General features: G+C 52.2%; 1 protein-coding gene across 6 annotated transcripts in view; it reads right to left on the bottom strand.

Moving 5' to 3' along the window:
• Positions 1 to 1,133: 1,133 nt before the first annotated feature.
• The window catches only part of ZMYND11 (zinc finger MYND-type containing 11), a 117,956-nt gene continuing 95,049 nt past the window's right edge, over positions 1,134 to 24,040 (bottom strand). For 4 of the 6 annotated variants that reach the window (XM_044228261.1, XM_044228260.1, XM_044228264.1 and 1 more), the window contains 10 exons: positions 22,430 to 22,522; positions 20,035 to 20,122; positions 19,461 to 19,516; positions 15,298 to 15,375; positions 14,369 to 14,487; positions 9,972 to 10,179; positions 9,572 to 9,640; positions 8,743 to 9,015; positions 8,368 to 8,553; positions 1,134 to 3,330 (listed from right to left, as the gene is read on the bottom strand). In XM_044228261.1, the coding sequence (XP_044084196.1) occupies positions 3,208 to 3,330; positions 8,368 to 8,553; positions 8,743 to 9,015; positions 9,572 to 9,640; positions 9,972 to 10,179; positions 14,369 to 14,487; positions 15,298 to 15,375; positions 19,461 to 19,516; positions 20,035 to 20,122; positions 22,430 to 22,522 (1,293 nt within the window). In that variant the 3' untranslated portion in view covers positions 1,134 to 3,207. The remainder of the gene's footprint in view (positions 3,331 to 8,367; positions 8,554 to 8,742; positions 9,016 to 9,571; positions 9,641 to 9,971; positions 10,180 to 14,368; positions 14,488 to 15,297; positions 15,376 to 19,460; positions 19,517 to 20,034; positions 20,123 to 22,429; positions 22,523 to 24,040) is intronic. The other 2 variants (XM_044228262.1, XM_044228265.1) reach the window with 1 other exon arrangement.

Genomic DNA, 24,040 nt, shown 5'->3' on the forward strand with positions numbered 1-24,040 from the left:
GTCTTCGAGAGCTTTGCCAGCCGCACATGAAGGACACGTGCCGGTCCCGATGGAGATGGCTGAAAGCCTAAAACTAGATTTTGAAGACTTAGTGCAAACAAGCATGATAAATAGCTCATTAACTGATATATTAAATATTGAAATATTCTGGACACATTAGATTAAGATGTATACGTTGAGTGCCACCTGCTCCTTCTAATACGGCGACTAGGAAATTTAAAATTACCTGCGTGCCCGCATTGAAAGGTCTCCTCTGACAGCGTTCTGTGCATTTAGCGCGGTTAGCCCTCCCGCGCCCTGCTTCGCTGCCGTGATCCCTGGCCAACGGTATCCGCATCACCTGGAAGGTTGAGAAATGGCAGAGCACCAGCTCCTCCGACCCCAGACGTCCAGCTCAGACCCTGCGTTTTAGTTGGGTTCCCAGGTGATCTGCGTCCACGAGTCTGAGAAGGTCTGATGTAAGTCACAGTCACAAGACCCCCACGGCCTCCCTGCCCAAGCCCCTGGATCAGGGGCTTTAGTACATACCCTGGAATGATTTTACACCCGAGGGACCTGGACCCTTCTAGGGTGTGGGGAGCCTCTAGATGGGCCGGAGGAATCTCTAAAATACTAAAATTTTATGCAGCTTATTTTGTGAACGTAGGTGGCTTTTCGTGAAAGACGGCCGTGTCGCCAACACTTGGGACGTGCTGAGCAGGGCAGAAGCTGGGCTGAGTCCAGCAGCGTCCCCGCGAGCTCTCCTGCGACCCTGGCGGTCACAGCCGAGAACCACGTGCCGAGGCATGGATACGGCCTAAGCCAGGCACTGCCTGACTGTCTGGAGGGTGAGGCCAGCCTTTGCGGACGTCGGTTCGCGGGATGGGTTTGATACGAGAAGTGGCCATGTTCAGCCTAGCGTAAGGCGTGAGAACGTGGGTTTTGAAGTCAGACCTAAATGTTTCAAGAAACAATGAAAGTACTTCCAGTGTTTTTCAGGACTGATGAAAGCTTAAAAGTTTAAGTGGACGATGAAGACCTGCCTCCACGGAGAGCCAGTGGCCCACGGGTAAGCGACAGCACAGGGTCACCACGGGACCCGGCCGTGTTTGCTGGTTTCACCCCTTCCCCTCTAGCAGACCAATTTATTAAAGTCAGTTTTTTTAAATACATTTATTAACCAATGTTAACACATTAAATGAATCTATATATTGCTAGTCAGAGCAGCTTACAAAATGCCAGAATGCGTTGTAGAACTGGACAGCCACAATGAGTAATTACAATGTGCGTAGTGGCTAAGCGCAACACCTTGATATAGCTTTATGATTCGCAGAAAATTTTTATAATGACTCCTAAAACAATCAGTTGTAATTTTACCTAAAACTTTTACAAAACCAGGCCACAATCTCTTTTTTTTAATTTTGTTTTTTTTTTTTTTTTAACACACAGTTTTCACACTGTAGTAACTTGGAAATGTGCAACCGTGTCAACGGAGACAAAAAAGCCAAAGGAACACGAATCTTACTTTCATGCAGCTATCAGTTAAATAGTACATACTCTGGAATGATTTTACACCAAAAATATTTCCACAATAACTTGCTCTCATAGGGGTGGATCGAAGTTTTAAAACTTGAAAAACAATCAGAGAAGGTAAGCGTTCTCGGTTACAAGGTGTCAGTCCGACCACGGCCCCCGCGACGCCCACAGCCACACAGCGAGGGCGGATGCGATGCCCCGTGGCCGCTGGGCAGCAGCCTGTGAACTGACTCACGTCGGCGCCCGGACGGCATCAGGCCCGGATGGAGGGTTATTTCACAGAAGACTTGGTTACTTTTCCATCTTTAGAGTGACCCTGACAAACCTGGAGAAAACTTTTTAAAAGGTTTTCCTCCTGATTCTTTCACTTCCATGGTGTGTAATTGCTTTAATAAATATCAAAGGACTAAATAAATATTTACAAATTATTTCTCTAACCTTTAAAAATAACTAAATGATAGATGGGAATTTGACTTGGTCTAAGATCAGTCGTTGAAAAAACAAACGGTGAGATTTTTCTTTTTAAAAAAAGTAATTTAAGTTTCCCTGGCTGAATTTTATTTATCTGTAAAAAATCCTTATTCAACTGTCGATCCATTCCTACTGGTAACGCTTCTTAATCCAGACATTCCGCAAAATACAGACTTTTTACAAATCACGGCATCTTTAATACAAGAAAATTAACATGCATTATTCTTCATTCTGTGTACAGTGATGGACTTCATTAGTGGGCAGTGACCCATTACTATAAACATAACGGCCTCTGTGAAACGTAAGTGCTTTCTTTCCCTTCAGTATTAATTTACAATGTACGCGGTGACACCAGATAACAGGCAATCAGATGATACCCGGGGAGGGAAGGGAAGCATTCAAGAAATCTGTATGCCTCTTCTGTAATTCCATGGGTGGAGAAAGGTAGTTTTTGGCTTTTTATTTTTTATCTTGTTACAAGCACTCATGTTAGGACAAAGATGAAATGTGCAAACTTTAAAATTTAAATATTCATTTTCTCTAAGATCCAGCTCAGTAAAAGATTACCCCAGTTCCCTGCAATTTTAAACTACAAGATCAAAGCTAATAATTTGTTATAAAAGTTATATATTGAAAAGAAATAATGAAAAACACAATTGGGAAATATTTAAGAAAAAATACGCAGGACTAGCACCTGCCGTGTCAACCCTGTTCCCTAAATTCAGTCATACACCCACTGGCATAACCAACAGATAATGCCTTTAAACAGGAAATTAAGCTGAACAAAACCAGCTCAACAAGGTTAAGAAATAAATTTCACATCAAGGTAGTATGTTTTATTTCTGAAACAGTTCTGTACTTCTTCCATTCAGATCTATTTTAAGTGTGTCTCTGTTTAACTCGCTTGTATTCACCTGTTGTTTTTTAAAGATCTGTTGTTTAAAGGTTAAAATCTCTGTAAAACCTAAAAATGTTTTAAAATTTGCTGAAAATGCAACAAATTCTCAATTAAAATTTATTTAAAATGATACCCTCCACTGATGTTACTTTGACCCCCTGAAAAACTCCGGAGGAGCGTTAACAAAAGATTTAAACTACTGTGCAAAATTTCTTCACGAAAAGTGTTTAAAGGCTGGTGCAAAATGGGAAGCAAACTCTAAACAATTTTGGCTTCTCGGAAACAAAAACCGCTGTGTGTGCGGAGCACGCGCCGGGACGGCCTCATCTCTTCCGGCGGCAGGTGCGCTTGTGCTCCGCGTGCCAGTGCTCCTGCTGGCACTTGATGGAGCAGTAGGACGTGTTCCAGCAGCAGTGGTACATGGCCTCCTCCTCACAGTTGTAGCACTGCGGGGAGAAAGAGGGCCCTGGTTAGACCGCAGCCTCGGAAGCCGCCCGTGCGCGGCTCAACCTGCCAGCCCGGCCGCCAGGAGACCCACGTGTGCCGGGCAGCGGGCCGGGCGGCAGGCGACAGGGAGGCCGTGGGGGCCGCGGCGCTGGGTCCGTCCCCGGCGAGCGTGGGCACCCCTGGCACACGGACTCCTCACCTCTACGGCTCGCGGCCAGCAGCGCACGCACTAGGGAGGGTTCCGGAAGGAGGGCGGGGCGGGAAGCATCAGGCATCTCGCCCCGCGTGGGCAGCTCCAGGAACTGTTCTGGAGAACTAGAGTCTCCTGCAGGCTGCCAAGCTCCCGGCGAAGTTGATGAATTTTGGTCCATATGGGCTCTTAGCACAGTAGCAAGTGCCTCCCACCGGCCGCTGCCCGGGGCAGCTGTGCCTAGGCGTGGGGGGCTGCACGTAAGCGGCGGCTCAGGAAAGACCTGACAAAGCCTCGGCTTACGCCTCAGACTGAGTCTCAGCACAAAGAGCCTACGACAAAAATGGGCAAACCCGAAAAGGGGGAGAAAAACGAGTTCTAGAGTTACCCCACAATTAGACTCAAATGTCCAGTGTTCAGCCTCACAAAATGATGAAATAGTAACATTCAAAGAAAAATAACACTGTCCCTGAAAAGGGCTCAACAGCAGAGGTTATTAAAGACCTTTAGTAGCAGTTTTAAAGATGCTCAAAGAACGAGAGAGATGTGGAGGAAGTTAGTGACGCGTGAACACAGGGGAAATTCCGTTGAAAAGCAACCAGAAAGAAAATCTGGAGCTGAGAAGTCCATCGGCTAAAACACTGGTTCTGTGCAAGCCAATCTGAGCAGCCGACGGGACGGGAGAAAAGTCAGCAGAACCGGAGGGACGGCGGGACACTGTCCGCTGTACCCGGACACACGAGCTGGGGCTGTCACGGAGGGACAGAGGACAGGGTAGAGATCGCGCGAGGAGGTCATGGCTGTAAACCTCTCCATCCGACAGGGGATGTGAACATAAACACCCAAGACGCTCAAGGAATTCCACGTCAGAGTCGATGAGACACACATCTAGACACGTCATCTCCCAACTTCCGAAAGTCCAGGTTACCAGAAATCCTGGAAGCCTAGAGGGAAACGGTCACGCACAGGAGATCATCAGGCGTCACCGCCAGCCTTGTCGTCAGAAACTCCAGAAGCAGAAGGCAGGTACCACCGATGCAGAATCTGAGATTCAGCAGAACCGTCCTTCTAAACGTGACGGATAAATTCTGAAATTCCCAGATACCCCAAAGCTGAGGGCCCCTGTGGCTTGTCCTGTAAGACGTGCTCGGGGGAGCCGGGCGTGGAGAAGCGCTTGCACACCAGCCAGCAGCTCCGAGGGTGAAGAGAAAGCGCTTGTTACTGATCTCGTCGGTCTTTTAGCTAAATGGGCCGAGAGGACTCAGATTACTAACATCAGAAATGAACGTGGGGAGCTTGCGATGGACTCTACAGAACTGCGAAGGAGTTTAAGCAAGTACTACTAACCATTCCATATTAGAAAACTGAAGAAACTAGATAATGGACAAATTCCCGGAAGAATAAAACGTACCAAGACTAACTCAAATTTAAGCATATTGAATGACAAAAATCTCAATAAAAAGAGCCCTAGACTTGCTAGTTACTCTGGTAAATCCCAGCATATAGTTCAACCAGGACTAACAGCAAGCCTTCCCCAACTTTCCCCAAACGCTGTAGCATCGGAAGCGCCTCCTACCTCATCCTGTGAGTGCAGCATAACCCGACAAAATGCAACACACCCTTCGTGATAAAAACCACTCAACGAAATAGGAACAGAAGGAAACTGCCGCGTACAAAGAACCCGGAGCAAACATCACACTCTGTGAAAACCTGGAAGTTTTTCCTTTAAAATCAGGAATGAGGCACGAACCCACTTTTGCCACTTGTATTGAGCAAAAAATAAAATACGTAGGAATGAAGGTGACCACGGAGGGGGAAGCCGCACTACTCCAGACACGGACAAATGGAAACCCGCCCCGCGTTCGTGGGCCGGAGGACGTCCTATTGCTACAACGTCCACGGGACCGACGCCATCCACGCTCCAGTGCCCTCCCCATCGGAAGCACAACGATACGGCTTTCGGATGCAGAAAACCCATCCCGACAGTCGCGTGGACTCTCCACGGACCCAAAGAGCCAAAATGACCCCAAAGAAGAACCGGGAAGACTCACACTTCCTCCTCCCAAACCGACCACACAAAACTGCAGTAACCAAACCACGTGCTGTTGGCACAGAGACAGACAGACGAGGGGAGGTGGACAGACAGCCCAGAAAGAAACCTTCACGAGACAGCGGAAGGACTGCTGACAAGGATGCCGAGAGCCCTCGACGGGGAGCCCACAGCGTCTTCACCAGACTGAGCCGGGAAAACTGCCCGTCCACAGGCGGGAGTCAGGGGGCGGCCGGACCCCGACCCAAGGGCACACACACCGATTAATTCAAAACGGATCAAAAACTTCAATGTAAGGCCCAAACCGATAAACACTGGAAGAGACGCAGGCCAGAAGCTTCGGGACACTGGGTTTGGCAATGGTTTCTCGGATGTGACCAGAGGCACAGGCCACCAAAGGACAAACAAAGATTTCCTGCGATCTCACTGTAATTTCAGTCAAGTCAGAAACAGCTGAAATGAGTCCCGAGTTTGAATCTTGGGTGTGTGCTAATGACTCCTGTGAGTTTGGGCCAAGGTTTTTACCTTCCACCTTGGCTCCTCCCCTGTAGCCAGTACTGTGGGCAGCGCCCTCCTCGCTGCCGAGGACCCCGACAGGTTCTTACGCGGACCCGTCTCGAGGGGAACCGTCCCAGCGTTTCTCAGCCGTAGCTCATCTTAACATCCGTTTTCGGCATCTGTCAACCTGTGAACTTTTTGTCCTAAGATGTGATTATAACAGTTTATGCTGGACATGACAGGGCGAACAGAATGTGCTTAGGGACTCTGTGGACTCTCGTGAGCGTCAAATTCCTCATCAAAAACAACGGGGAAATCGAACGCAGTTTGCTACCGGCACAGAGAGAGATGCACAGAGGAAGGGAACAGAGCAGAGCCCAGAAGTAGATCCACACCGACACGGTCAGCTACTTTACAACAGAGCGGCCAACGACACAGAGTGTGGAAAAGGCAGGCTCTGCAGGCAGTGGCAGTGGGAAAACCGGACAGCCTCATGCGACAGAATGAAACCAGACCACTTTTGTAGCCCAAACACCAGATAACTCAAAATGGACTAACTGGACTCGAATGTAAGACCCGAGAGCTTAAACTTCTAGAACAAAATAGGCAGTAAATTCCTTGACATCGGTTTTGGCAATGATTTTCTGGATTTGACAGCAAAAGCAAAAGCAACAAAAGCAAAAAAATACAAATGGGACAACATCAAATGAATAGCTTCTGCACAGGAAAGGAAATAATAAAATGGAAAGGTAGCTCACATAAGGGGACAAAATATCTGCAAATCCTGCATCTGATGTATGTGATTCATGTCCCAAATAAACGATTCCTACAATTCGATAGAAAAAACAACCTGATTTTACAAATGTGCAAAGGGCCGCACAGATCTGTCTCCAGAGCAGACCGCCAGAATCACGAAGGACGCTCAGCAGGGACCGCGCACAGCGTCGGGACGGCTAGCTCCCACGGCACGGGAAAGGAGGGCTGCGGCGAGGTGCGGACAGAGGGCGGCCCCCGTGCGCTGCTGGTGGGAAGGCGAGCCGGGGCAGCCGCTCTGGACGAGTGTGGAGGGTCCTCGGAAAGCTGGAAACGGAGCCGCCCTAGAGTCCAGCAATCCCACTGCTGGTGTCTGCCCAAAGGACGCGGAATCAGGACGCGGAAACCATACCGGCGGCCCCACGTTCCCTGCGGCGTGTTCCCCAGAGCACACGGCCCAAGCGTCCGCGAGCGGTGGGCGGACGGGGAAGATGCGGGACAGACACGCGCCCGGCGGGAGACAGAAACCCCGCTGCGGCCACGGGCGGGCGACGCGGAGGGCGACAAACACCAGGGAAGGAGCAGCCAGCGCGGCTCGGGCGGCCCCACGGCCGGAAAGGCTACCCCGCAGAGCTCCTGCCCCGTCACAGCCGCCTCTGCCTGTTTCTTTGATTCTTCAATAACCCTACAGGGGTTTCTTCCGGTAAGTCTAGCGCCCACCCTCTGGCTTTCTCGGGTCGTTGCACGAGGACAGAAATACAGACGCCGCGCTGGGGCTCTGTGCCGGTGACGATCTCGAGCACACGGTTTCCACACTCATCTGCCTTCTACAAGTTCTCAACTTCCCTTTCTTCATCACAGTGTTTACAACGTTCACTTTCCTGCGAACATTCACTGGAGGAGACCCACGTGAGCACCACAGTCGGGATCCCGTGAGCAATCCCAGGACATCTTACTGCACTTGATCAACACCAAGGAACCAAATTATGAGTTTTGGGGAACAAAACCTTCCCTCAGCAGTTAGCGGAGATGGGGGGGCAGGTCGGCTCAGAGCTCCCGGTCTAGGGAAGAGTCACAAACACGACACGAAGGAAAAGGAACCACGTGTCAGATTCTAAGAGGAGCTGGACCCCGCGACTGTCCCCATCAGAAATCAAGTCGAGGGACAAGAACGTGGTGTGTAAACGTCAGGCAGCAACATGCTGCGGGCACTAAGCGTGTCAGGACTGGGCCATCCCTGGCAGGACTCAGCGGGCAGACGTCAGGGCACGGGCCGTGCAGGGACGGCGAGTCGCACCTACAGACGCGTGAGCACGTCCTGAAGGCTGCTGTCCTGCCCGCAGCCGCACGGGCCCGGCCACGCTCGTCAGGTGGACGCGCCGCGGAGACGCCTCCCGGCACACGCGGAAACCCTCCTCACAGCCGCCCTTCCGTCCGTGCCGGGGTGAACCCCCGACCGCACAAGGGCTGCCCGCGGGTTTCCCCACGGCACGGCCGCGTCCGCACGCGGCGCACGTTCCCGACGCGGACCGCGAGGCCGCTTACCCACTGCTTCTTCTTGGTCTGCGAGATGAGCTGTTTGTGCTGCGCCGCCAGCTTCTTGATCTCCTCCACAAACTCCTCCTTACACTTCTCCTTCACCTGCTTACACTTCCTGTCCATCTCACCCTGCATGTTGGCCACCGCTTTACTGACCGCCTGCCGCTTCTCCTCCTCCATCTCGGAGCGCAGCTGCAACAAGAGTGGCAGCCGGTGACCGGCCCGAGCCCGCGCCCGGGTCTGCGGAGCCGTGGTCCTCCCCGTCGGCCCAGGAGCCCGGGGGCACGCAGGGCTCCAGGAGCAGGCCCCCACACCCCCGCCGGGAGGGGCCGCCCCCGGGACACGGCCCGCGTCGTGGGCAGCCCTCGGAGGCCGCTTTACCTTCTCCAGAGCTTCCCGCACGACCCTCTCGGTCTCCCGCTTGTGGTCAGACTTCATGCGGTCCTTGAAGTCGTTGAAGATCTTGGTGTACTTGTCGTGGCACACGCTCTGGCACAGCCCGTCGCCGCTGGTCTGTGTGCTTCGGTGCAGCATGCGTGGGGAGGAGGCACTTAACTTCTTGGTCTGAGTGGACACGGACACCTTTTCGATCGGCTGAGGCATCGTGGGGATCTCCTGGCTGGAACTCACGGCTTCCGTCTCCGGCTCTGGCTCCTGCAGGACAAGGACAGTGCACGTGGGACAGGCCGCCCGCCGCAGCAAGAGCAAGCCCGGCCAGACTAGCACGGCGGTGGCGTCAGGACGGCAAACTCTGTGCTTTACCACAGCCAGCCCAACGAAAACCCCCAAAACTTCTAAGCAATCCACAGCCAAGATAATTCCGAACAGAAACCGTAGAACTTTGTGGCAAACGCACACTACGGTCTTTTCTTCTCAGACTAAATAAAGCTATAAAGCCACGACCAGCTCAGAGTCACTGCTACGGACCAGGTTCATTAACAGACACCCCACAGTTCCGAACCCCAGACTCGTCATCCTGAGAGTCCGAGCTTGGACGCCCCCAGGTTTTGGACGCCGCCGCGACGGAGGGCTGGGGCTGGACAGATGCGGCCTGTGCCACGCACGAGCTCTTCCCGGGACGCGGGCGGGCAGACGACAGGCTCCCTGACAGCGGTGCTCGTGAGCGCCGCGGGGACACACGGTCGTGACCGAGGCGTGGGACGCGTTTTCTGGGGCCGTGCCGCCCACACGGCGCAACGCGGCCACTTACTTCCTTCTTGGGTTCCACACCTTGATTGCGCCGTCCCTTCTTTGATCTCGGTTCCTGTGTGACCTTCAGCTGTGGGCAAGAAAGAGGGACAGCCTGTTACTCCAGACAGTACGACTCCCTGGTCACGGCCCACAGGGGAGACGTGAGTCACGGCTCCCGGGCGCACTCCGCTCCCTCTGACCGCGCAGGCCCCGCACCCGGAGCTCCCGGTGGGGGTGGGAATGCCGGGCTCCTGCCCCGGCCGGTCGCTGGCTGCGTCGGGCCCGGGGCTGCAGGGGACCCGGCAGGGCTGAGCGCTCGGCGGGCGTCTGTGCGGCAGGCAGGAGCCCCGCGGGGAGGGCAGCAGGAACGGGCGCTCGTCCCCCGCGATCGACAGGCCGCCGCTCGCGGGGACCCCCACCTGCTCGTTACTGGTGGACGAGATGCTGGACTCCGCCTCCTCCTCCCCCCGGTCCTCGTTCTTGGACTTCCAGAACCTTCCCTCGCGGAGGAAGCGCTGGTGCAGCTCCAGCTCGTCACAGGCTCGCTTCCAGCCCATGCTGCGCTTCACGTGCAGCCGGTGCACGTTCACGGTGATGTCCTGGATGTTCTCCGACGGGATCCAGGCCCTGCGAGGAGCACCAGAGCGCGGTGAGAAACTTCCGGAACGTCCCTACACGCCACCTGTGCAACGCAGGCCCCGGGGCGGCTGCGCACCCTCAGCCGTGGGGGAGACCCGCTGCCCCAGCGGACGACGCGCGCCCGGCACCGCGCCAGCTTCCCTCAGCCAGGCCGGCGGCCGCAGCTCCTGCCCGGCACGGAAGGCGCCCACAGCGGCTCGGGCAGAGAGAGCCGCAGGCCGTGAGTCCGCACGCACCGCACGCACGACGCGAGGGCGTCTGAGCCCGGGTCCCCGCCACGCGGCGCTTCCAGCGCACCCGCAGGGAGGTCCAGGTCCTCACGGACGCTGCAGCGTCCAGCCGAGCACTGATACGAAAATATGCGTCTCTGAATGACGTTCGTACTGACCCGAAGTTACCGGACACACAAAACCATACGCGGTTCCGAGAAGAGGCGAGAACTCAGGAACAGCTTCCCGGGCGCTCACACCGCGACCGCACGCCCCCGTGTGCCCCGAAGGCACCACACACGCTGCAGGACGAGTGCGTCCCGAGCAGGCAATCCTGCCGCGTCTGCCGACAGAGCTGCTGTGCAGACAGGCGAGGAAAGACGTCACCACAGGGCAGGACCGAGCGGCACCGGCACACGCGGAGCCTCTGTCCAGAAGGGACCGAGTCCCAGCTGAGAAGCGACGTGCGACGCAATGTGTGGCCAAGGGACCACGTGCGCCACAGCGGGGGAGCCGCTCCCAGCAGAGGGGATGGCACGCGGGAGACGGACCGCGGCAAGGTGCACGAGACTCTCTGGAGCCTCCAGACCAAGTGTGCAAGTGGCACCTCGAACACACAGATCTGCACTTCGCGTCTTCGGCGTCCCTGCACACGGTCAGCTGCCCCTGCTGGCCGGCGGCGACGGGGGGCCCCGGCCCGAGGACCGAAGAGACCGAGGGAGTCACGGCACATGGCCTGAGCCACGAGAGCAGACTCCCGCGCTGCAGCACAAGCCCCGTGCTCTGCGGCGTCAGCACGTGGTCCTTACGTCCCAGGCCGGCGGCTGGACCCGTGGACTGGAGCGGCCATGGCTACATCTGTACGTACCCCGCCCACGGCGTCCCCCTGGCGGACGCGCTCCATTAGCCACCCATGAAGCGGACGGCAGCTACGACGAGGAGCGGAGGAGACGGGGCTTGTGGGGGAGCGGCTGCCCTTCCTCTTGAGGTCAGCAGCACGTGCCGGGCAGTAACACACGGTCACCTCCTACAGGCCGTGCTCCTGAGACCCATCTCTGCGGCTGGCCGTGGGGACGGCCTGGGTGCACCTGTGACCTATCAGGGTAATTGTCAAGTTCAGTCACATCTGTTTGTCCCTTGGACATAATCAGATGGATTCACATCTGCTCTTAACAGCAGACGTAACTGTCTCCGTGCGGTTCAGAGGGCATTCCTGTTCTCTCGGAACCGCTCCGTGACTGGGCCCCGCTACTGAAGAGGGCCGTGGGTTATGCGACGCACGGGGAGTCCAACAGGAGAAAACCTGCGTTGGCAGGATCTGCGCGTCTGTCGATCCTCAATGCTCTGAACATACTCACTCCCCGACGGCTCCGTGGTCTGTTGGCAAATGAGCTCGAAATCACATGCTTCCCCTGCCCGTGACTCCCCGCAGGCCCCCGGCACCCGCAGCGGAGGGGCAGCCCTGCTGGCGTACCCAGACCTGGCCCGCCCCTGCTCCCTGGGGAAGGCCCCTTGCAGATCCCGGAGGCAGCACGCTCCCATGGAGCCTTCCCTCCCGGAGGAAGACCACCTGCTCGGGGTCTGGGGAGGGGCCGTGCGTCCTGCACTGAGGACTCAGAAGGGACGAGTTCAAGACCATTTATCTGTGTAGGATTTTCTCTCCCACCAGAACGGACAGGACGAGCTGGCAGAAGTATTTATTGGCAGTGACGCTGGTGAGAGCGTGAACATATTCAGGACCACTGAGATGACCACTTAGAAGCGGTCACTGTCAGAAAGACACGGATGAGAACCCGCAGCCGAGGCCTTTACCAGCCACCGCCTCTGCGTGTGTAACACGCTGCCTCACGAGAACTGGTGATCAGTACCGCAGCGGCTCATTGTTTGGTAAGTCTCTAAGAAGATGCAGTGTCACTTTTAAGGTACGTCCTCATCATTTAAGGATGGTGTTGGGCACCCGTAAGCAGAAAAGGAAAAGGGTTCCGGATCTCCTGTGAGGCCGTGGGTCTTCAAGGGCTGAGCCGTGGGTGGACACGGAGCCCACAGAGTATGTCAGAGTGGCTGTTCTCAGCCAAGGGTCTGGGTGAGTCAGAAGTTAGACATGAATTTCTGACCGTGGGGGGGGGGGGGTCGGCACCCAACGTCACTCTTGTTTGACGGCTAACTGTACTTTCCACAATAAAGTCCTCAGAGCCCCGTCTGTCCAAAATTGTTTCAATTAAATCTTCCAGGAAATAACAAATTTAGGAGGAAAAAAGTCCGGCAATGTAATGTTACGTTGTAATTCTCCCTTCAGAACCCAAACAGATTAGCTCACGTATTCTTTTAAAATATGATCTGCATAATATACCAAATGACAGAAAAACACCACTCACGGTTGAGGATTGCGTAAGGCTGTCTGAACGTGGATGAAAAACTGTAAAAGACACACTAACCAGTTCGAACATTTTATCAAACACCCAAACTCTCGGTTTTTCTACGTTAACGGTATCTGACGCCACACGGATTCCCGCGGTAGTGCAGACCTTCAGGACGCCCCTGCTCCGCACGACCCACTAAGCACTGACCCTTTTGAGGCGTGTTTTACTGCCGCCTGCACCGCGGGGGACCAGAGAACGGGTCCGCGCTGGGGGCCAGGAGCTGAGCCGGACACTGTCCTCCGTGTCCCTCCTCGCGTGCGCTGCCGGCTGCCTGTCCTGGTGGCAGACGGGACACGCCGGGGGGGGGAGGCAAGAGAACAATGAAACCAGCACAGCCCACACCCCCTCTGCATTACGTGGTCTCCTGCCCTGAGTGACTGTGAAGTGTGCATCTGTCTGTGAAGGGACAGACTACGCTTTTGGAAATTCACTGCAGGTTTCTTGCCACGAAACTTTCTTTTTTTGGCTTGTTTGTTTCTTTTTAATTTTTTAAATTCCAGTAAAAATTCCTGCCACTGAACCTCTATTTAAATGAAAACGACGGAGAGAAACACTGTCCCTTGCCGTGTGGCTTCGCACAGTGCTGACAATGGCGCAAACCCCCGGGTCAGGCCCACAGGCTCACAAAGGCCTTCAGACCATGTCACAGACGTGGCACCTTCCCTGCAGCTGCGGCTGAGAACCTGGTCCGCGTCCAGTCAGCCCCGCTAGCTAGCGACAGGGTCACTCAGAACGACGCTTCAGTCCTCGATAAATGTTTCGGCCTTAACGTCCCAGTGAAGGAAGCAGCTATGACTTCATAGGGAAGTTCACAGTCTTTGTATGAAATAACGTGCAAAACCAAGTTTACAGTAACAAAACCAGTTCTCACTTGGGGACACACGTGTTCTCACGTGACACAAGCCAGCACGCAGGCTTCGGTGGACGCATGTCCCTCGCAACAGGAGCCTGAAAGTCTAGGTTGGAAACAAGGTCTGGGAGTGACACGTGTGTAATTCGAACACAGCTTCCCAGACCACAGTGTCCACACGGCCCCCAGCTCCCAAGTCACCAACTTCAGTGTGTGGCTCTGAACGGAGCCCGGGGAAGGTGACGGACACCACGTCCTGCCCTCCCAAACCCCTGCCTCACCCTGCCCCCCTGCCCCCGTCAGGCATGAACCGCGACCATTTCACTTCACAAGCCCAAAAGAAACCAAGACCAAAAAAACCCCAAACAAACCCAGAAGGTAAAAACGACAAAGCCATTAGTGATTTTCTGTTCTGGGTAGCAGGTTTCCTGGTTTTATTAACTTTTTCCCCCTGTACTTACGTATCCTATTGAATTTTCAAGAAAAAAGGAAAGACAATTACCCAAAATAAATCAATACTTAACAAAAGGAAAAAATGGATAACAAAGGGAAAAAAAAGAAAAAAAAAGGGACGTGTGATTTGTTTCAGAGTAAGTTCAGTCAGAGTTAAGTTCCTGCCTGCTGCTGACGGAGGGGCCCTCCCAACACGTGGGCACCCAGGGTCACCGGGCGGTCAGTGACGGACGGGCCATGCTCACCGTTGGTGATGGTGACCGAAGAAGCGGACGTCCACCTGGTTGTCCTCTTTCTGCAGGACTTTGGCCGGCCAGAACCCAAAGCCTTTCATCTTGGCCCAAACGAGTTCATGGTTAGGTATCTGGAAATGTTTTACCGCGTCACGTTACTTTTAAAGTATTCAATAGAAGCACATCACTAACAGTGAACAATCTAGTGAGTACAGTCCATTGTCTTGAAAATGGTTTAACTCCTAAAAACATAGATGTTTTTCTCAGATTGGTTCTGCCTTCAAGAAAAATACCAAAAAATTGCAACGTGCATAAAGCAGCAATACGGAGACGCCGCTCTCCGGACACACAGGCGTCAGCACGCAGGGGCGAGGCGGTCCCCGCGGCCAGCCGAGGCATGTGCGCGACGCGGCCAATGCCCTGTCCTCACCGCCGGGAGTGGCGCCCCGACACCTGGACCCGGTCACGAAGGGGACTGGCAGGCCCGGTGCAGGCTCACCGGCTCAGAGCGATGCCCACGGGCCTGGGAGGCACAGTGAGGTCAGGAAGCAGCCGGGGCGCCAGGGCCTCCCGTCCCGGAGAGAGAGACCCTTCCTGAAATCACGTCCCCCCGGGGCACAGGACACAGCCACAAACACACACGAAACCATATACTTCTTGTGAAAGACTGAGGGGAAAGGCAGAAATTCACTCTGTGATAAATATTAAGGGACCCAGAGTTTGTTCTTAAGTTCCTCATTTTAAAGTCCGAGATGGATAAGGATGCCAAGTTGTTAACCCTCTGTTTCAGGTTTTGTAATCATCAAAACCATATATACTATATACAAAGAAAAGTATCTAGGAAGGACTGTAAACCTTGAGCAAACTGGAAATAACTTCCTTAGAATCATACCTCACGTACTTAAGAGGTAAAAAACAGAAAATCACAGAGTCTCACATACACAAGGGTAGCAGAACCAGTTGTCAGGACGGGCGTTGGACAGATAGAAGCAGTTCTTGCAAAGCTGCAGTTCGTCCAGCTAGAAAAGAAAAGCAACTATTTTAGCCACAAAAACATGAACATCCAACCCTGTAAAACGTCCATGTACGTTAGCAAACATTCTCTTACGTGCATCGTCCGGCTTGAAGATTCTAAGTTTAACCATTTCACTTCCCAGTAAACACGGGGAGAGCAGCCGTGGCGTGAGCCCACCACCCGTGTGCGCTCCCGCGCTCCGCCGGGGCCCCGCGGCCGGTCCCCTTCCGCACCCAGCGTTCCCCGCGCTCTGCATCCGCCCCTGCTGGCCTTCCTAACACTCTTTCATGATTTGTAAAGACGTATGTTTTGTCTGTTTCTTTTCTGAGTTTTTCTTCAGAGTACAGCCCCGTGAGCAGAAAGCAGTACCTCGGCCGCCACTTTCTCCCTAAAATACTGCACAGCATAGAGCAGACACTCAATAAATATTTGCTAAATAAGAGAAAAAACAAAGGCCAAACTTGAAATCAAGAAAAAAGAGTTTTTATATAAATTAAGACAATTCTGCAAGATTTAGTATGGTTTTCACATGCGTGTATCAAATCAAAAGGACGTTCCCTAATATATATTTCATTTATTGACTGAATAAACTGTGTGCAACAGTTTACTGTATAAACTCTGTTGTTTGGGTTTTTTGCCTGTGAAATCTATCTCGGAACTGCAACATGGATCTTTCACTCAGAGGCAACATTTCTGCAGAGTGAAGGAAACAGTCAGCAAAACGAAAAGGCAACCTAATGAATGGGAGAAGGTATCTGCAAATGATCCAATAAAGGGTTAAATCCAAAATATGTAAAGAACTACCACACCTAAAAACCAAAAAAAAAAAAACAATTAAAAATGAAGAGGAACTAAACAGACATTTTTCCAAAGATGATATGCAGTGGCCAACAGACACGTGAGGAGACGCAACGTCACTGGTCATCGGGGAAATCAGATCACAACTCCACTGCGCTGTCGCGCACACCTGTCCGAGGCGCGAACCAACAACCCAGAAACAGGATGCAGACAAAGGGGAACATCGGGCACCGCTGGTGGGAGCAGGCTGGGCGGCCATTGTGGAGAACAGTACAGATGATCCTTAAAAAGTTAAAAACAGAGCTGCCTTGTGACCCAGGAGTCCCGCTGCCGGGTGTCTGTCAAGGAAGCCAACCGCTAAGCCGCAGGGACACGTGCTCCCCGAGATCACTGCGGCGTCATCTACAACAGTTGCGACATGGAGGCCGCCCGAGTGTCCGTGGAGGGACGGCTGGACGGCCGGGGGGAGGGGCCTATCCTTCCCAAACTATTCTACACAACAGAAAATGAGGGAAAACTCCCAAACTTACTCTATGAGACTCTGATACGAACACCAGATAGACTCCCCTGAAAAAGAGAATTATAGGCCAATATCGCTAATGAACACAGATGTGGAAATTCTCAATAAAAACAAATCAAATCCAACAATACATTAATCACTCAACACAATCAAATGGGATTAATTCCTGGCTTCAAGCATGGTTCAAAATTCACAAATCAATCAACATAATTCACCACATTAATAAAAGAAAGGATAAAAACCACATGATCATCCGTAGATGCAGACAAAGCACAACATCCAATCATGATAAAAACCCCCTAATAAAGTAGGTACAGAGGGAAAATACCTCAATATATAATAAAGGCCATCTACGAAAAACCCACAGCATCTTCAATGGGGAAGAAGTGAGAGCCTTTCCTGTATGGTCAGCAACACAAGAAGGATGTCTGCTGTCACCACTGTTATTTATGACAGCACTGGAAGTCCTGGCCTCAGCAGTCAGACAACAGAGAGAACTAAAAGTCGTCCAGGGGCGCCCGAGTGACTCAGTCAGTTAAGTGTCTGCCTTCGGCTCAGGTCACGATCCCAGGGTCCTGGGGTCGAGCCCCCCATCAGGCTCTCTCTTTCTCCACCCCACCTCCACTCTCTCACTCTGTCTCTCTAATAATTAAATCTTAAGGAAGGACGGAATGAAGGTCATCCAAATCGGCAAGGTAGAAGTCAAAACTTCCATTATTTTCAGATAACGGCCCACACCTGAAACTGGAAAGATTCCACCAAAAAAACTGTTAGAACTGATAAACAAATTCAGTAAAGTCACAGGTTACAAAATCCATGTATAGAAATCTGTTGTTTATCTATACACCAATAATGAAGCAGCACAGAGAGAAATTAAAGAATCAATCCCATTCAATACTGCACCAAAAACGGGTAAGATACTGGGAAGAAAGAAGCCTGACCAAACGGGAGAGAGACGTGCACACTCTGCAAACTGTGAAACACTGATGAGAGAAACGGAAGATGACGTGAAGAAAAGGAAAGGTGTTCCATGTTCATGGATTGAAAGAAGAGATGTTGTGAAAATGTCCGTAAGACCTAAAGCAGTCTGCACGTTGAATGTAACCCCTACCAAAATACCAACAGCATTTTTCTCAGAGCTAGAACAAATGATCCTAAAATTTGTACGGAATCACAGGCAAAGCAATCTTGAAAAAGAAAAAAAAGCTGGAAGCATCACAATTCCGGACTACAAGCTGTATTACAAAGCTGTGGTCATAAAGACAGTGTGATTCTGGCACAGACATGAGCACTGATGGACCCGGACAGAAGACCCAGAAATCCACCCATGACTATATGGCCAATTTATCTGTGACAAAGGAGGAAGGAATATGCAGTAGAGAGTGAGTTTCCTCAACAAACGGTGTGGGAAAACTTGGACAGCCACATGCAGAAGAATGAAACCGGGCCATGTTCTTACACCACACACGAAATAAACTCAAGATGAGGATCAAAGACCTAAATGTGAAAGAGGAATCCATCAAAATCCTAGAGGAGAACACAGGCAGCAACCTCTGCTGTGACCTCAGCCACAGCAACTTCTTGCTACACACGTCTCCAAAGGCAAGAGAAACAAAAGCACAAAAATGAAGTACTGGGACTTTACCAAGATAAAAAGCTTCTGCACAACAAAGGAAAACATTTGACAAAACCAAAAGACAACTGAAGAATGGGAGAAGATATTTGAAAATGTCTTATCAGATAAAGGGTTGGTAACCAAAATCTATAAAGAACTTCTTGGACTCAACACCCAAAAGACAAATAATGCAGTCAAGAAAGCAGGGCAGAGGACATGAACAGACACTTCTCCAAAGAAGACACGCAAATGGCCAACAGACACATGAAGAAATGCTCCTGCACATCACTCAGCATCAGGGGAACACGAGTCGGAACCACAGGGAGACGCCACCTGCACTCCTGCGTATTTACCCCAACTACACAGACGCAGCGGAAAGAAGGGGCACCCAGTGTTGCAGCAGCAACGTCCACAGGCGCCAAGCTGTGGAAGGAGCCGAGATGCTCCCCAAGAGACGGACGGACAGAGAAAATGTGGTCTACACACACGTGGGAGTGTTAAGCAGCCCTATAAAGAATGAAATCTTGTCCTTTGCAAGGACGTGAATGGACCTAGAGACTGTAATACTGATTTAAGTGAGTCAGAGAAAGATAAATACTGTTTAATTTCACTTATCTGTGGAATCTGAAAAACCAAACAACAAAAATAAAAGGAACTCATCAACACAGAGAACAAACTGGTGGTTCCCGGGGGCGGGGGGGACGCGGCGCGGGGAGGTGAAGGGGACTGTCTGTCATGACGTCAGCCTGTCTCAGCGATGGGCGGGGATACAGTCGGCCCCAGTGTGCTGATGCCGTGTGGCGCGAGGGACTCCCCCGTCCAGAGGCGCGGCGAGGGATGCGTGGACTCGGGACCCTGGCGCTCACCCAACACTGACGACGACTGTACTTCGGTGTAAAATTGAAAACGAGGCGAACATCTATTGAGTGTCTGCCCAGTGCCACGTGCCCGCCTGCCTGAGGGAGCTCCAGAAGAGGAAGCCTTTCTCTGTACAAGTTACTCAACAGCTCGACCTAACCCCAGGTTTCCTAGAGAAATTCTCCCCTCCGTTTGCATTACTTTCCACATACGTCAAACACGGAAATAAAGCGATTTCAAGGAAATGGCAGGTTGGAGGCGTGAGCCAGGACCTCCGCAGGGGAGGGGAGGGCGGTACCTCGTGGCAGGTGTCCTTGTACAGCATCCGGGCTATGTCGGCCTGCTCGCTGTCTGCTGTAATGAAAGGCAGAGATGATCTATTACCAGTCATCTAGAAACACAAGACGGTCCAAAGTCATACATTTACAGCTTCTTTCAGTGATAAAAGTGGCCACGTACTATTTTAAACAAAAATGTCTATTTTAAATAAAGTTCAGGCACAAAAACCACACTTTCTGTGCAGCTTTCCTGCTTCAACAGAGAACTGAAGCTCTAAGTTCAAAGCAGCCTGTTTCTCTCCTTCGGAATGACAGGACATTAATCAATCAAAGTGCTGATCAGAAGTCCCGCGACTAAGCTTGCGTCTGAAACGGGAAGGGGTACGGTTTTCATCATTTAGTGAGCTGGAGCTTTTGGGCACTTTGATAAGCCAGAACCACATTATGAAATAGTTTTGAGTTGAAACCCTGACATTACTACTTAGAAATCATTGAAGAATTGATGTTCTGAATCGCATTTTATCGAAGGCATCTCCTGACCCAGAATGTGCGCGGTGCGGGGGAAACATGCACAGAGAAGAGAAACCATTCAACCTCCGTAGAAAATCACGGTGTTATGCAGAAGCAGCTGCGCGTCCGCCTTGAACTCTTCGTAGCTTCGGTACTTCCCCTCGTTCACCTTCTGCAGAGGGCGACAGGGTCTCGTGTTAGACAGACGGGGTCAGAGCACGGGCGCACGGCGGGAACTTTCCAGGACGACGCTAAGACCACTCCCATGTCCCACAGCATGGAGGGGACACGTGTGGGCACCCGGACAAGCCGGCCTGAGCCGGGATCGTGGGGTCCGGCGGCCACCCACCCCGCTCAGCGGCCAGCTGGGCTCTGCCCAACACGCGTGCCCCTCATTCTGCGGGACGGAGACCCGCCGTGCGAAGGAGAGCCCTGGCCAGGGGGCTGGCGAGACCTGAATGACACAGCCACCGTCTGTACAACACACGTGCACAAACACTGAAAAAAGACAACCACCACCAGCCTCTGTGATGCTTTATGTCACAGAGAAGAAGATACATTTATAATTCTGAGGCGGGACCAGGAACCCAATTACAAGTAACTTTAAAATAAAGTCCTAGGTGTTCCTCTGTGCAGCAAGGCAATGCAAGGGTTTCTACTGTATTAGATGCTGCATCTAAAGGGTCTCCATTGCAGGGCTTTCTGTCGCTTTGCCTTTAGCTGCCAGAGAAAAGGATTATGGAAGGAATTCGAGGATTTTTTACAGGGAAGGCAAAGTTTTTGGAAGAAAGGTATAGCAAAGTTATTTAGAGGTAGCAGGGACGGCTTTTCTTATCTTGGTGCTACTTTTAGGAAATCAGCTTGAAGTAATGTAGAACACAAAGGCCTCCGGAGTATCTAAGACCCGGCAGTTCTGTTGAGCTCCCCGGAGACCCACTGCAGTTGTCCGTCCTTGGAGAAGGCTTGCAGGAGCCCCCGTGCTGGAGGGGCTGCTGTGCCCGCCACCGACAGGTCACAGGGCGGATTCACAAGTACCAGCATCGGAGCCCCCGTCTGAGGGTCTAACTGCCCTGGGCTCCGGACGCCCAGGCCCTGGCGTGTTCTACAGCTCCCAGGGGTCTGATAGACACCCAGCATTCTCAAAGCCACTCTGGGATGTCTGATGTTGGCCCCATCGTGGCACTGACTTTGGTCTGAACCGTAAGCTACCGAAGATATACAATCCTGTCTTCCTCTTTCTCTTCCTTACAGAGCTGTCCACTCCTGGACCGCACCTGCGCCCCTCACAGCGCCGTCTGCTCCACCCCCAGCTTGCGTGCTCTCCCATTAGATGGGGTCCAACTAGGCAGAGCGTGGAAGGTGCCCTCAGGGAGAGGAGGAAGCCGAGCCAGGGTGGGGCTGTGCAGGAGGAGGAAGGGCAGCGGGGGCCTTCATCGTCCTCAGGGACCTTAGGGTTTAGGAAATGAGGCTTTGCTTGAGGACACGGAACCTGGGGGCAGGAGATGAGGTAAAAACTCCCTGTTTTGTTCCAGGCTCTACTGGCCCCTTTCCAGGGAACAGGCTTCATCTACTCTTCTACTGAACTTCTACTGAATTTCATCCCTCCCAGCGGTCACGGCGACTGAGACCGGTGGAATGACTCCCGAGGATTCCTGCCGCCCCCATGAGCTATTACGGCCACACAAAGTCTTACGCTCAAAGTGACGTGCCAAGTATGGAACGAGTGCTTCAGCAATCCTCACTGGAAACATGTTAAAATGTTCGGGATTTTACTGCAACTTGTAATCACACATTAACAAAGCCATCAAAAAACCTTGGCCAGAAGAGGTAAAATTAAGCACTCTCAAGAATAGTCAAGTTTTAGGGCTCTTGGGTGGCTTAGCCATTAAGCGTCTGCTTTTGGCTCAGGTCATGGTCCCAGGGTCCTGGGATCGAGCCCCGCATCGGGCTCCCTGCGCAGCGGGGAGCCTGCTTCCTCCTCTCCCACTCCCCCTGCTTGTGTTCCCTCCCTCGCTCTGTCTCTGTCAAATAAATAAATAAAATCTTTAAAACAAAGCAAAACAAAACGAAACAGGAGAGTTAAGTTTTCTGATTATCATCTCTGTGTTGCTCAGGTTCAGTCTGCTGCTTCCCAGCACTCCGGTCCCAGGCACCACCGTTCCCTTGAGAGAGACGCCCGCGCGGCACGGCTCAAGTGAGCAAAGCCCACCCAGACGGGGACCCCGAATCGGAGCATCACCTGAGCCGACCCCAGCGGCTGCTCTGACTGAGCCTCCGGGAGCTACGGTGGCTTCCCACCGGGGCCTCCCACCGAGAACGCTGGGTCCGTGCACAGGGCAGCGGGGCCCTTTATGTTTAGGAAGCGGGTGGGCGGGCAGCCCTCAGGGAGGAAGGGCACCGGAATCCTGTGCGGCTGGGAGCTGCGGAGTCACCCGGGAGCTCTGGGGGTATGGGGAACGGGACCGAGGGCAGGCTTTACCTCCTGTATGGTGGGGACGTCAACCGCCGAGTGCACCAGCCTCCGGTACATCGGGTGCTTGTTGTCCTTGCCCTTCTTATTAAGGTCTATGGCCTGAAAGGTCAGCAGATACATGTTTCAAACACAGCCCAAGAGAGACAAGTGAAACAATTTCTAAACGACAGAATTTACTAGAAAAACGTACGTGTACTGTATCATTTAAGGCGACATTTTTAGGGTTTTGATAGAACAATTATTTGGAAAATTCCACTTCATTTTAGATGTATCCGTTAAACGTTCATTTTGATAAATGTATTAAAAATGTAAAAATATTAATGTTTCTACAACAAAGGAGATAGGAATATATAACAGGGAAAGACCATCTCTTCCATAAAGCGTGCTGTGAAAATTGGGCACTTTTTTTTTTTTTTAAGATTTTATTTATCTATTTGACAGGGAGAGAGAGTGCACAATCAGGGGAGGAGAGGCAGAGGGGAAGCAGGCTTCACAACGAAGCCCCTGGGATATTGAGCTGAGCCAAAGGCAGACACTTAATGACTGAGCCACCAAGGAGCCCCGAAATTGAACACTTTCTTACACCATATGTAAACAATAGCTCAAAATGGAGTACAGACCCAAATGTGAGACCTGAAACTACATAAATCCCGGAAGAAAACACAGGCAGTAAACTTTTGCACATCAACCTAGCAATATTCTTCAGAGACAGCCCCTGAAGCAAGGGAAACAAAAGCGAAAATGAACTACTGGGACTTCATCAAGATAAAAAGCTTCTGCACAGCACAGGAAACAGTCAACAAGACTAAAAGGCAACCCACAGCATGTAACAAGGTATTTGCAAACGGCCTATCGATAGAGAGTCAGTACCCAAATTCCATCAAGAACTTTTCAAAGTCAACACCCACAGAACAAATAATCCAATCAAGAAATGGGCAGAAGACCACATCACTCGGCATCAGGGAAACACAGATCAAAACCACAAAGAGGTCCCACCTCACACCAGTCAGAATGACTAAAATTAACAAGTTGGGAAACAACAGATGCTGGCGAGGACGCAGAGAAACGGGAGCCTCCTGCACTGTTGGTGGGAATGCAAGCTGGTGCGGCCGCTCTGGAAAACCGCATGGAGGTTCCTCATGATACAAACAATAGAGCTACCCCACACTCTACAACTACGCTCCTAGGTATTTACCCAAAGATACAGATGCAGGGAAAAGAAGGGCCATCTGTACCCCAACGTGAACGGCAGCAACGGCCACGACAGCTAACCTGAAAGAGCCCAGACGTCCTTCACCAGAAGGACGGATAAAGAAGAGGTTTGTGTACGCGAAGGAATGCCACTCAGCCAACAGGAAGAACGAAATCTTCCCGTTTGCAATGACATGGACAGAAGCACAGGGTGTTACACTGCAAGGAATAAGCCGGTCAGAGAAAGACACGCACCATATGATTTCACTGGTCCGCGGGATCTAAAAAACCAACCAACCAACCAGACTGTTAACCACAGAGAACAAAGTGGTGGTTCGCAGACGGGGGAGCATCGGGGATTGACAGGAATAGGGGCAAACTTCCACTTATAAAATATGTAAGTCATGGGGCGCCTGGGTGGGGGTC

Source organism: Neovison vison, chromosome 12 (assembly GCF_020171115.1).
Source record: "Neovison vison isolate M4711 chromosome 12, ASM_NN_V1, whole genome shotgun sequence".
Lineage (NCBI taxonomy): Eukaryota > Metazoa > Chordata > Mammalia > Carnivora > Mustelidae > Neogale > Neogale vison.